This window comes from Sinocyclocheilus anshuiensis, unplaced genomic scaffold (assembly GCF_001515605.1).
Source record: "Sinocyclocheilus anshuiensis isolate Anshui unplaced genomic scaffold, SAMN03320099.WGS_v1.1 scaffold16, whole genome shotgun sequence".
Lineage (NCBI taxonomy): Eukaryota > Metazoa > Chordata > Actinopteri > Cypriniformes > Cyprinidae > Sinocyclocheilus > Sinocyclocheilus anshuiensis.
The window spans coordinates 51,143-65,013 of NW_015557057.1; the positions used below are offsets into that span (position 1 = coordinate 51,143).

Consider the following 13,871-nt stretch of genomic DNA (forward strand, 5'->3'; position numbering starts at 1 on the left):
AAGTTTTTTTTTTTTTTTTTTTCAAAGTATTGTTACCTGATGCCTTTGGTTAGCATAATGATTAGCATCCTTCTTATATCAGGTTTGTGATAAACCTCCTACCCTAGGCTCTTTAAATTTACTCTAAAATCTCAACAACTCTTTCTTTTTAATTGATTAGTCTAGCTAACGAGTGCCAACAGCACTCTCCACTGAAGCACTGAAGTTCAGCCAGACTACTTTGCTAGCATTAGCGAACACCTGCTAATAAAAGTTTTAGCGTGCTGTTTTTGGCCAAGTAAGTGTCCCAATTGCTCCAAAGCACTGGGCTTGGAGAGCCACAGTGTGTTGCCTCAGAAACCTCCAGGCGATGGGTCAGCAGGACCTGTGGAATGCCCGGCTTGGGTTTCCGGCTATTGTGCTCGGCCAGCACACTGGAGGTGAATAGCCTGACATTCCTCTGATGCCCCTCCCCCCACACACATGCTTGTGCCACGCACAAATTCTCAGTTATATGCTGGAGTGACATCCCCACAGAAAACAGGCATGAAGTGTGGAGGTCCAACATCACACTGTTTTCCTTGTGATTGTCCGTTGACTGACAGTTGGATTCTCTATTTGATTTTCCAGGCAGACTAAGCCTCTGACTTTTGCAGACTGTATTGGAGATGAGCTGCCTGTGGGATGGGAGGAGGCCTACGACCCCCACGTTGGAGCCTATTATGTCGACCACAATACCAGTAAGTTGAGCAAGATTCAGCCCACCTCACGAATGCACAGGAGTATATAGAGTGTCTGATATGTGATTCTGTGGTTTTAAACAGATTAAGTGTCATATTTAATTTGACACAAATGAAAACAAGGCTTTGAGAGACAAAACCGAATTCATTCAGTGGCCCTCATTCATGAAAAATGACTAGAACAAATTTCTTTGTAAATAATTTGTTACAAATGCCCAGTATACGTGGACACACCGATCTAAAAGTGTTGTTTTAGTATTATTTTTTACACAATTATAGAATTCATTAATATTTTGAATTAGCTTTTTTATATTTACAGTTTTAATTTTTGTTGAAGTTTTAATAATTTTATGTGATTATGTATTTTATCATTTTTATTTGTTTTTATTTTGTAAGTTTATTTAGTTTTAGTAGTTTACCTCAATTTAAGTTTATTTTATTACAGCTGATTGCCAAGAGAACATTTCTAATTTCTCTTAGAAATTTCTAGTTTTTCATATAATATTTATTGTTTATTTCAGCTTTATTTCATTTATTGAAAATGATTGTTAATGGTTTTAGTTAACAACAATGCAACTGATGAGCACAGTTTTTTTGCTGCTTAATATTTTTGAGGAAACTGTGATACGTTGTTTTTCAGGATTCTTTGATGAAAAGAAAGTTAAAAAGAACAGCATTTATTTGAAATAGAAATCTAAACAGCAAAAACTGTTTTCAACATTAATAATAAGAAATGTTTCTTGAGCATCAAATCAGCATGTTAGAATAATTTCTGTGTAATGGCTGCTGAAAATTCAGCTTTTCCATCACAGAAATAAATTACACTTAAAAAAAATGAAAACATTGCATTACTGTTATTACTGTATTTTTGATCAGATAAATGCTGTCTTGGTGAGCATAAGCGACTTATTTTAAAAACATCACAAACGTTTGAACAGTAGTGTATTTATAAGTCGAATTACATAAAAAATGTTTAACTTCATTGGCTATAAACAAGTTTGTGTATTAAGGAAAACTAATTCTGATTAATCTGTTCAACATTTTTAGAATTATTCTCCTTTCACATTGTCATAAAATTTGTCACGCACTATAGGTCAACAATGTGAAAAATAAAAATGAATAAATATTACAAATATAGACAAATCAATGCCCCCCCACCACCCAGCATTTTTTTCTACATTATATCTGTAGTCTATATTTTATATATGTTTTATAAGTTTATATTTTTAAACCTTCTAGGACATAGTAGTAATGTTTATTTAAAAAACACATATCTGTTAATCTTATTTTTTCTTTTTTTCACAATCTGAAAAGTTATAGTCCGAGAACTTTGTCACAATGTTGATAACATAAAGAGAAAATCAAGTGTGAAGATTAAACATGTTTTGTCCCATGTCACAAGAATCAAAGAACAGTCATAATTGAAACCAAATCATCTGCAAAGATAAGATGGTGAGAGCTGCATGCTTAATTGATGAGGTTGGAGTCTTGAATTCACTTTAAAATATTTGTGCAGCCCAACCGGCAATGACCTCACTCTTTTGCAAGCAAATTTTGTTTTTATTTTAAATGAAAGGCTATTATAATGAATATAGATTTGACACCGTCTGTAGCATTATTATAAATCGCTATGGAATTCCAGAGCTGTGCAGAGTGGTTTTACAGATAAGATAAAGCCTTTGAACTCTTATCTTTCTACAGTAAATTCCAGGTCCTCATCAAGCAGTAAATATGACCCTGAGATCCTCAAAGCGGAGATTGTTACAGCAAAAAGCCGGGTAATACTCTGTTGTTTATTATGTAAGACACAAATTGGGTGTAATCTTTGCGGCACGCTGTACATCATGGATTTCAGATGTGATGACAAGAAGCGAGATTACACTTAAAGCTAAATGTAAGATGTCTTGAAATTATGCAATTGTCTCATTCATTCACCTGCTCACTTTCTCTCTGTTGCTGTCTTTTGTTCAGGTAAATAAGCTGAAGAGAGATTTGGCCTGTATGAGGCAAGAACTCCTTTATAAGGAGCAAGGCTTTGAGACGTTGAAAGAGTAAGTGTAACCTGACCTTATTGCACGATCACGTTCCAGACAACTGATTGCTTCCTTGTTTAAACATATTCCAATCTGAAACCACCTTGTCTTTGTGCAAGACAAAAATAGATCATCTTATCTTTTGGCATTTTATGAGCCCATTGGCACTTTATTGTGATGGAGCACTTTCACATTTGGTTTGTCTGTGGTTGATATTTTTACTATTTTTCAGAACATCAGGCACCTCAGTGTGAAGTAGGGTTGTGACGGTGAGGAAATTTTCCCACTGGTTAATCGATGTGTGACAACACCGATAATATGATTCTGTGGTTTTAAACAGATTAAGTGTCATATTTAATTTGACACAAATGAAAACAAGGCTTTGAGAGACAAAACCGAATTCATTCAGTGGCCCTCATTCATGAAAAATGACTAGAACAAATTTCTTTGTAAATAATTTGTTACAAATGCCCAGTATACGTGGACACACCGATCTAAAAGTGTTGTTTTAGTATTATTTTTTACACAATTATAGAATTCATTAATATTTTGAATTAGCTTTTTTATATTTACAGTTTTAATTTTTGTTGAAGTTTTAATAATTTTATGTGATTATGTATTTTATCATTTTTATTTGTTTTTATTTTGTAAGTTTATTTAGTTTTAGTAGTTTACCTCAATTTAAGTTTATTTTATTACAGCTGATTGCCAAGAGAACATTTCTAATTTCTCTTAGAAATTTCTAGTTTTTCATATAATATTTATTGTTTATTTCAGCTTTATTTCATTTATTGAAAATGATTGTTAATGGTTTTAGTTAACAACAATGCAACTGATGAGCACAGTTTTTTTGCTGCTTAATATTTTTGAGGAAACTGTGATACGTTGTTTTTCAGGATTCTTTGATGAAAAGAAAGTTAAAAAGAACAGCATTTATTTGAAATAGAAATCTAAACAGCAAAAACTGTTTTCAACATTAATAATAAGAAATGTTTCTTGAGCATCAAATCAGCATGTTAGAATAATTTCTGTGTAATGGCTGCTGAAAATTCAGCTTTTCCATCACAGAAATAAATTACACTTAAAAAAAATGAAAACATTGCATTACTGTTATTACTGTATTTTTGATCAGATAAATGCTGTCTTGGTGAGCATAAGCGACTTATTTTAAAAACATCACAAACGTTTGAACAGTAGTGTATTTATAAGTCGAATTACATAAAAAAATTTTAACTTCATTGAAAAATCATGATTCCAAACTTTTGACCGGTAGTGTATGTATTCCACTAATTTAAGATATTTTTATCTCTCCCTCCCACAGAGAGCACCCAGTTGGAGGATCCGCGGGCTCAGTGGCAGCGGGAGCAGGAGCTCATGTTGCGGGATTATCTGAACGTGGTTCAGGAAGCATTGAGTGCCCAAAAGGAGATCTACCAGGTCAAAGAACAGCGACTTCACCTGGCCCAGCAGGAATATCGGCAGCTAAATGATGCTTGGCGGGACAAGTCGTCCTCACAGACTAGCTGTAAGACTTGTGACTCTGTACCTGTGTCTGTCACTTAAAGATTGTTCATATTTCTGAGCTACTTGACACTGATTCTTGAGACATGGGATAAAACAGGCTATAAACAAGTTTGTGTATTAAGGAAAACTAATTCTGATTAATCTGTTCAACATTTTTAGAATTATTCTCCTTTCACATTGTCATAAAATTTGTCACGCACTATAGGTCAACAATGTGAAAAATAAAAATGAATAAATATTACAAATATAGACAAATCAATGCCCCCCCACCACCCAGCATTTTTTTCTACATTATATCTGTAGTCTATATTTTATATATGTTTTATAAGTTTATATTTTGCTTTCCTTTGCTTTTAAATAGCTTAAAAGCACCGTGCGCATTTTATTTATCGAATTAGCCGCAATTCGGCATCAATTACTTGAATGCAACAATCAAATATAACGTCAAACTCACTTTAGCCTATATATAAAACATAGAACTTTTATTAACAAAACGAATAAAAATACACCATGCTATAGGGCAAATATAAAATATATTATATATTATGACGATGAATGAATATGCCTAATATAAAATAACAAATAACTTACATAGTTTAAATAGGTATACAAAACTGGAAATAGGCTAAGTAAACATGTATAATATATAGGGCAAGTGACGTAACCGGTGTTGCGGCTTAACACAGGTATCACCGTCAGCACCGTCTTATCGCGGCAAGCCTAGTGTGAAGCTATTCATATTTCATATTATTTCATGGTTGATGGATTGTCTTAACAGCTAGTCTGGTGAAACAAGCAGTTTTGTCATAATTATGGAAGAAATACTGAAAATATCTTATATGCCTATATGCACTCTCAGATAAAAAAACGTACAAAAGCTTTGAATCTAAAAAAGTTGAGAACCAATGTTTTAGACTGACTCAAACTCATCTTTTTGAATAAGTCCTTTAAAAGAACCAGGTTTTGTTCTTGTTTACAATCTTGGAGTTTTAAGAGTTGATATCGTGGTCATTCAAATGAAGATCTGAAAAACAATTCTGTTCTGGGCTGTTGACGGCATGGAAAAACAATAGTATAATGCAAATAATAACATTTCTACTTGCTATATATCTTTGGTTGTTTATGTCAAAGGCTGTCCATTTTTTGGAACTATTTTGGCTCAAATCTCGTATTTTGACTTTTGTGACAGTTTTACCATACTGACTGTTACTCATAAGTGCACATTAGCAAAATTTCAGTGAAATATTTACAGCAAAAACAATTTTTTCTTTGTTAACGGTGTTGTGATTTACAAAGCAGAGTTTACATACAGATCAACTTCAAACCAAGCTACTTTCTGCTGGTCAATTATCTGCATGACCAACGTGAAACTGAATCTCCGAACCTTCATTTGGAAATCGTTCACCATACACAAAATTCCTGATTGCATGGACTCCTATTCCTATGACTGGATTTCAGCCCCAGAAATTCGCTGAACAATGGTAATTTTGACCGTACCTTTTGTGAGCTCTGTGAATCAGGAATCCAGAAAAAATAACCTAAATAAACATGTCAAATAATAGATAAATCAATAATAGACCAGTCCGTTACTGAATCACTAGTCGACCCTTCTTACTACCCCTGCTTCATATCAGGAACAGATTGGGCTCTTTTTGTATGTGAAAGGGTGTTGAGATGCTGGGTTGATTCCTGTTGACTGTCTCCCTCTCGATCTCTTGCCCAGAGGAATGTGGACTAACCTGTTACTCAGGTCTGCACATGACTTACCGATGACTCTCTTTACATGCACACTTATGCTAAACAGACCCCCCCCCTGTATTCTTGCCTCTAGTGGAGCTTGTCATTTCAGGAAATTGCAAAAAATAACATTCAACAGGGGCGTATACGAAGTTTCTCCATTAATGCATTCTATGGGACCTCATGCCGTGTGATGGGCACCCAGCCTGCGGGATAGGCAAACATCTCAAAGACAAACTTTTGCACAGAGTTAATCCTTATATTCTTTTTATGTTCTTGATGGCTCATATTACTGCTAAGGTGGTTTGGTAGTAGCCGTAACTAATTGCTCTGGGTATCAGTTGGCTTCAGATGTGGGGAAGCATTTTGGGACAGTACCAGAGATACTTTGATAGTGATGCATGTGACTGACAGCCGATTTCAGCAGTAAGTATGTTAGGAGTTTGACTTGTTTTTGTGAATTGGTTCATTCATATGGTTTGTTTCGATTCTAGGGCTTAGCAAATAATCAAAATAAACCTGGAATCACGATTATGGCTTAGTGATCATCAAATCGCAAAGGCTGCGATTTAATTGAACATATGCACTGGGTGTTTCAGAGTAAAGCGCAGGGGCGTCACTAGATCCTTTTCACTGGGGCACGAGTCCCCTGTAAAGTACCGCTGTGCCCCAGTTAGGGCTGGGCGATATATATAAAAAAATGATATCTCGATATTGTCAAAATTTTCACGATATTCGATATATATCTCGATATGTTTGCATTAGCTTTTAAATAATAAAAAAAACATGCCCCCATTAAAAAAACAACAAAAACAATTTAGGTAGAACAGCTACTTTTACAAATTAAATACAAAATGTTTAGTGCAAATTTAAGCAGTTAAAAAAAATCTAGACCAAGTGATCACTTACTGCTTTTTCAAAAATTATCAACAAGTAGTGCAAAACAAGTACTGAAAGTGTATTCTGTCAACTTTTTTAGTGCATGCAATTCACAATTTACACCGTGCAACTGGGGGAAATAATTAAACTGCGATAAGTATTTTTTTTACAAGTTTTTAGCTAAGCGCACAAGTCTGTCAATTGTCTTTGGTTTAAGAGAAGCTCTGTGGCATGAAACTATGTTCAGATGGGGAGCTAGTTGCTGGAACACATAGGTATTTCTTAGCTAATTTAGCAAATTTGGGGAAATGTGCCTCATGGATGCTCCACCACCATGAGCACAAATCAATAGAATGTGGACTCATACATGGTTTATTTGACCCCATCTAGTGTACAGATTCATTATAGGCTTATATATATATATATATATATATATATATACATATATATATACATATACACACATTAATACCAAAGACTTATGCACTATCTCTATATTATGTCTATATTATGAAAACTGGTAAAACAAATGAAAAATATTATAACTAATAAATTCCTAATAGTAATTACAAATTGTCATAGCCTATGTTTCTCTATTAAAACAACAGCGGTTGAGTAAGTGCATTTATTCAGCGATCACAATCGCAAACAATACAGTCGAGATCTCATGACAGAACACAGACTGGTTGAGTGACACTTTCATTTTGATCGCTAAACTCCAGCTTGTTTGTTGGTGTTTTCAGCTCATCGTCGGCGGCGCTTCCGCAGTGAGGAGCGAGCGTTTGCGCATGGTTGCCAGATTGCTTAAAATATAGGCAGAAAATATGTCCTTGTAACAGCGAAGCTCTGTTTCGGGGATTTGAACTCTTGATATCTGGCAACCGCACTCATGAAAGCTCGCGTAGTAGAGGTGTGTACAGTAGAGCAGTCCGCAATATGTTGTCTCCTTTTTTAAACATTCGGCGCGTTCTTTTGGGAAAGTATGCTTGAATTTAAAATATTCGATATTCACGATATTTTCACATTTTACATCGTCGACAAAATTATTGCGATATTATCGCTAATATTGGATATATCGCCCAGCCCTAGCCCCAGTATGGCAGTAAAGATTATGATGTAAACCGACCTGAGAATCACTGTTTTTGCTAATATGTCAGCAATCAAGTCATGCGTTATTTCAGCTGTATAGAATCGGTGCTAGTGATACCAGATTTGCAAATGATCTAATTGGTTAAACAGGTTTGTAAAAAGATTTTAAATTGTTCGCATTTCAGTTTGTTTAAAGGTGCTGTATGTAAGTTTTTGACTCTACTAAAGCATAAAAATACCATAATATGTTTGCAGATATTTAAGAAACATGCTAAGTTAACATACTTGTTTATCTGAAAAACAATGCTACAGCCAGTTATTCTCCTTTGAAAATGTGCTTTCCGGGCCGGTGTGTCGGTCTCTGTTTTGGTTTGTGAAACCCGCCCACTGCCAGTTTACCCAATTGTATTTCGGCACCCCAGGTTGCCAGTTGGCGGAAAACACAGCGTTTTTCATTTCATTCATCGTCAAGTGCGCTCGTTCCTGTTGATGTCGTGAATCTGGCAACCTGCGTGTGAGTCACGTCTGAGGAGGAGGGGCCAGCCGGGTGAAAAAAACCCTCTCCAACATTTTGAATTTGGACTGCAATACCTAGTTCAACCACTCGGTGTCAATCCTACATACAGCACCTTTAATTAGGACAGTTCACTCAATAAAATAAAATTAGTAGTAGTAGTATTTTAAGTGCTTAATTGTTTTTATTTTAAAGTGAAATATTGATTATTTTGTTTTGTTTTTTCATTTAGTGATAATAAAAAATAATAATAGTCATTTTATTTTACAGTACAAAAAATGAGTCACTGATTCAAGTCAAGTTCCAAACAAAGTGGCCCTCAGAGTTAAACGAATTCCGAGTGTGATGCAAATGGTTCAACTGAATCATTAAAAGGAACTGGTTCAAAAGAATAATTCGGTCGATTTACAATTATTGCAAATTGACTTTTTTGTTTTACTTTGACTTTCATCAGAATCGATTACAAAGTGTCCAGTGCCTCGCATGGCTACAAACTACATGAAGCCCAGGCCATCCTGAAGGAGGTGAAGAACATTAAAGATGCCATCAGCTCTGGGGAGAAGGAAAAACAGGAGCTCATGCAGGTAAAAATTAAGCTTGATCTCTTTGAACCTTAATTCAGTTCTCAGTACATTCCCTGAGCAATGACAGCCTGAATGAAGCGTTTAAACATCGCCTAGGCCACAAAAGGTCAAAACGTTACACCTTGACAGTGTTCTGGGAACACATTCCTGCATTCTTTCATCATTAGGACATTGTGAAGAAATTTTTGTCTCAGTTCCAGATGTTCATATACACATAGTCAGGCCAGTGATACGCCATAATGGCTAAGCACACACTAGAGAAGTAGGCAAACTATTCTATCCAAATAAAAACCAAAGTGAAGTGCTCTACTCGATGCATAATGATCTGATTGTCATAATAAGCTAATGTGTTTAAGCAGATAGGAGTGGCTGAGTGAGGTGGGGCTTTTCGCTGAAGACAACGATCACAAACACATACTTTTACTACCATTATTTGTCTCTTACCCCCACAAAAATGTGTATAATTATTTGACATAAAACAGTTTTGTATATGCAAATAGAAGCAGCACACTCAAACTTTGTGAACCATAGCACTTTTTCAAGCTTTTCACAAATTAATTATTTTATATGGCTCCCATTCATATCTGACTTTTGTTGTTGATGTGTCGGGGAGGTATTGGGTTCACAATATTACTGTTTTTATTGTATTTTTTAATCAAATACATACAAACTTGTTGAGGATAAGAAACATTCAAAAAAATCTTACTGACTTAAACTTTTGAACATATATATATGTGTACTACCTTACTATCTTTAACTGTAAACTTGTGACTTTTTTTTCATGGCATCACAACAGTCAAATTCATAAAATAATAAAAAATAAAAAAAATTGAAAAATTACACTTTAAAAACGGCATTAAAATTAAAATTATTTGAAATTGACAAAAATGTACAGTACACATACATATGTCAAGAATTTAGATAAAAATTTATTCTCAATTTAAAAGAGGATAGAATGTGAATCAGTCCAAAATGTCCACCACATGATGTGTTTCAGTAATGAAACTGATAAAAACATGAGTGAGTCTATTATTTGGTTATAATGATAATTCATGTAATGTGACATGGGTGAATGTGAGGATCCGTTTGTTTGATCTGAGTGTTTGCACTAGCATTGCGGAGTCTGAAGTTTCCTTGTTTGCATAATGTTTTAACCTACTGCTCTTGAATGTAGGCCTAAAGAAAATATTTGGTTATGTACTGTTTGCCTCCTTAACGTAATGTACAAATCAGGTTTTACTGGAGGCTTAAATTTCGTCAAGTTTGCTTGTGCTGTTTACGTAATTGGACTCATTGCTTGTAGTAAAGCAAATTCAAAGAAACCAGTGAAGACAAAGTGTTTTGCCTCCCGTTGGCCTCCCATTTTGAGGCCCTATCAAAATTCAACCTCTTTTTAGAAATTTGTTTTAGATTTCCTAGTATATATATATATATATATATATATATATATATATGTATATAAAATTAGCGCGTTAACGCAGGCGATTATTTTTTTCAGTTTAACACGTTAAAAATATTTAACGCAATTAACACAGGGGCGGGGCTAGGGTTGGCCCTGCTTCTGTCACTTTTTCTCTTGACAAGAAGTGCATTTATTCAGTCGCAGAACGACTGAGAACGGGAGAAGTTTCGCACGCGCGCTCCACTTCACTTCAGCGCAGGGCTCCAGACTGCGACCATTTTTTATGCCGGTGCGACTAATTTTTGTGAGTGGTCGCACTGGCGCGACCACCGCGTTATCCAACTCATACGCGGTGCCATTTCTGTTGCATTTGAGAAACAGCAAACGAAACGAAAGCGAAACTAAACCGCGCTACTCGTTTGAGCTGTGCAGCACGGACAGTTTATCAGCTCGGACCGCGACGCAAACAAACTTGTCCGAGCTCAGAACAGCTTTACTCGGGAACCAAAGTTGATTTCGCTACACTGTTACTGCACAGATGCAACAGTGCTGCAAGATCCAGTGAGAAGCGTTTGAATTCGCCGCACAATGATAAGGTTGCTGCGAGATCTAGTGAGAATCATTCAAATTCTGCACAGAATTCTCTGTTATAAACAGCACTGACATACGTCAGGAAACCAGAAGCGGTAACGCTAACTGTAACCATGGTGTTGTGGTAGAAATAGTCGAATGCATTATATCATTCATTTCAGGGTTTGTACAACCTTTTGAGAGAGAAATTCAAGCACTTTTCAATGACTTTCAAGCATTTAACACAACTATTTCCAGCACTTTAAAGCTCTAAAATTATCCAGTTTGAATGTTATTTTTAATGGGATGACCAAAATATACTTTGTGGTAAACAAACACTTATGTAAAATGTAAAAAATACATAAAATCACAATTATAACCAGTAGACGGCAGCAGAGGAGTATTTATTGTCTTATTAGTCATTCATTTCTACTTTTTCTCTATATTTTGAAATGATAAAATCACTATTATAAAATATCAAATCATCAAGAAATCAGATTTTGTCAGAATTTTACACTTTTTTTGTGTATGAAGTAAGAAAAGTCACAAAGTGCCTTGAAAAACAAACTTTTCTTCAATTTGCTACCAAATAAGTGCCTTGAAAAGCAAACTTTTCTTCAATTTGCTACTAAATCACACATAATAACTGAAGTTGGTCAGTTCCATATACTAGAAGAATAATGGTACATTTAATAAGAGTGGAATATATAAATGTTCTATATAAAAATTATATTTTGCACCTGTTACTGTTGTTAACAAAAGTTAATTTTGTATGCATCTTAACTCTAGCTTAGTGCTTTACTGTCAAATCTGTATAAACAATAAACAAAAGAAAAAGAAACAAGATATGAACATGTAATATTATTAGTAACTGCACTTATTAATGCAAAACAATAGTAATTTTATGATTAAATGATCTATATTTTAATACCCCCACACACCCCCCCCCAGCGCTACCAAATCTGCTCCTGGCGCCACCATCTGTAGAACTTAGTAGCGCTGGTGCCACTGCTCTCAAATGTTAGTCTGGAGCCCTGCTTCAGCGCCAGGTGCGAGTCAAGCGAGCGCGGAAACGGTACTGTGCTCGCAGCGCATGCTGTAATATATTTTATATGAGTCACATTATGAACATGTCTCTGAAATAGTTTTCAAAACTGTCCTGGAGCAGCCCAGCACTGTCTCACTCATCTAACACACCCAATTTAACTCATTTAGCTCATTAATAGAGACTTTAAGACCTGAAGTGGGTCAGAAAAGGTAAAAAGAGTTGAGAGAAAATATGATGCGTGATCGGTTATCCAGATCGAGAAGTCAGCTGATGTTGCTAAGTTTAAACGCGCCGTGTCCTCCTGATTTAAGTGTAAACGCAGCCTATTAATCAAAGGACAAAGAAAAAAAAGAGGAAAAAATAACTTTTGTAGCTTTAAGGATTCATCTATATTTCATTTAGAATTTAGTGTTTGACAACTTCAATGTCTGTATATTTCTGCTGAAGTGCACAGGTAAATATGACATTTATTATAATGGGTTTATGTGAACATTGTTTTAAGTTCACTTAAATTAGAAGTTATTTTTTTTAAAGTCTAATAAATGTTAAAATTGATAGCTCTCAATTATACAGTACTGTTGGATGGCTATAGTCAATGGTTAAATATTAAGGGGAGGGCAATTTTATAGAGAAATCAGTATTGGTATCACTGATACTGGCCTTCAGTCATAAAAAAGATGCCATTAAACAAATATAAAAAAATATACAGTCTTTATGTTGTTTGTACATTAATTTGAAGATTGAATGTGAAATTATTGCAATATAAAAGTATATATTAAAAACTTTAATGTTAGGTGGGATTTCAGAAAAATGTGCGATTAATTAGTAAAAATGTTTTAAATAGATTGACAGCACTAATATATACAGATCTTATACATAATAAATGTGACCATACATGTTTGAATCTGCATCGCGATATATTATCAACTATAGTAAACTAACTTCAGAAGTTTAACTTGTGACTGCACCAGAGCAAGATAATTTCTTTTATTTGTCCTCTTTCATGGCCAAGTACTTCAGTGTAAATGCATTCAAATTCCTTATATCTTTAATCTCTTAACCTTTAACAAAACATTTTTTTGAACCTCGCTGGCTCTATCGCGTGAAGTAGATCACACTTGCTCTGTGTTGTAAGGCATGTGATTGGCTGTTCGCCACTGATTTTACACATTCATGTGCACGTGCTCCCCAAACTCAGGATCAAAGCCTGAGGTGACAAAGAAAGTTGATGGTCAGCATCATAGTACCAATAAACCTGGATTGGAGTTGTTTGGTTTTGTCAACTCGAACCTAATCCTGTAACTCTGAATTTGTTCATCCACCATCATGGTACAGGCCCCAGGAGAATGAAAGCCTCCTGAACAGCATCTACACACAGCTCTACATCATAGAGGGAGAGAGAGAAGGAGTGAATGAAGAACATGAGGTTTTACAGATGTGGAGGAGAGAGCGTTCAGTGCACAGTACGGACATTAGTGAGCCGAGCGAAAGATAGAGATGGCGGATAAAAAAACAAAAGAGGAAAACGTCTGCGGAACAAAAGAAGGCTTAAGGCAAGAAGTAGGACCCGTGTAAATATCGGATCAGCTTTCCAGTGCTGGAGAGCGGAAGGCCTGTGATCGGACGCCGAGGTTACTTTGTTTCTTCTCGATAGGTGAGTAGCTGTTGCGGCGCAGACACGGTGTTAAAGTCTGTCTAGTACATTGGACGCGACAAAGCGACCATTGAAAATCATTTGAAATTTGTGTCAATACGTTATGAATAGAAAGCAG

The 13,871-nt window shown here is 35.3% G+C and overlaps 1 protein-coding gene across 1 annotated transcript in view; it reads left to right on the forward strand.

Annotated features, from left to right (window-relative positions):
• The first annotated feature begins 349 nt into the window (after window positions 1–349).
• The window catches only part of LOC107676440 (protein KIBRA-like), a 38,804-nt gene continuing 25,282 nt past the window's right edge, over window positions 350–13,871 (forward strand). The window contains exons 1-5 of the mRNA XM_016470984.1: window positions 350–419; window positions 636–719; window positions 2,421–2,497; window positions 2,691–2,770; window positions 8,950–9,079. Coding sequence (XP_016326470.1) covers window positions 350–419; window positions 636–719; window positions 2,421–2,497; window positions 2,691–2,770; window positions 8,950–9,079 — 441 coding nt within the window. The remainder of the gene's footprint in view (window positions 420–635; window positions 720–2,420; window positions 2,498–2,690; window positions 2,771–8,949; window positions 9,080–13,871) is intronic.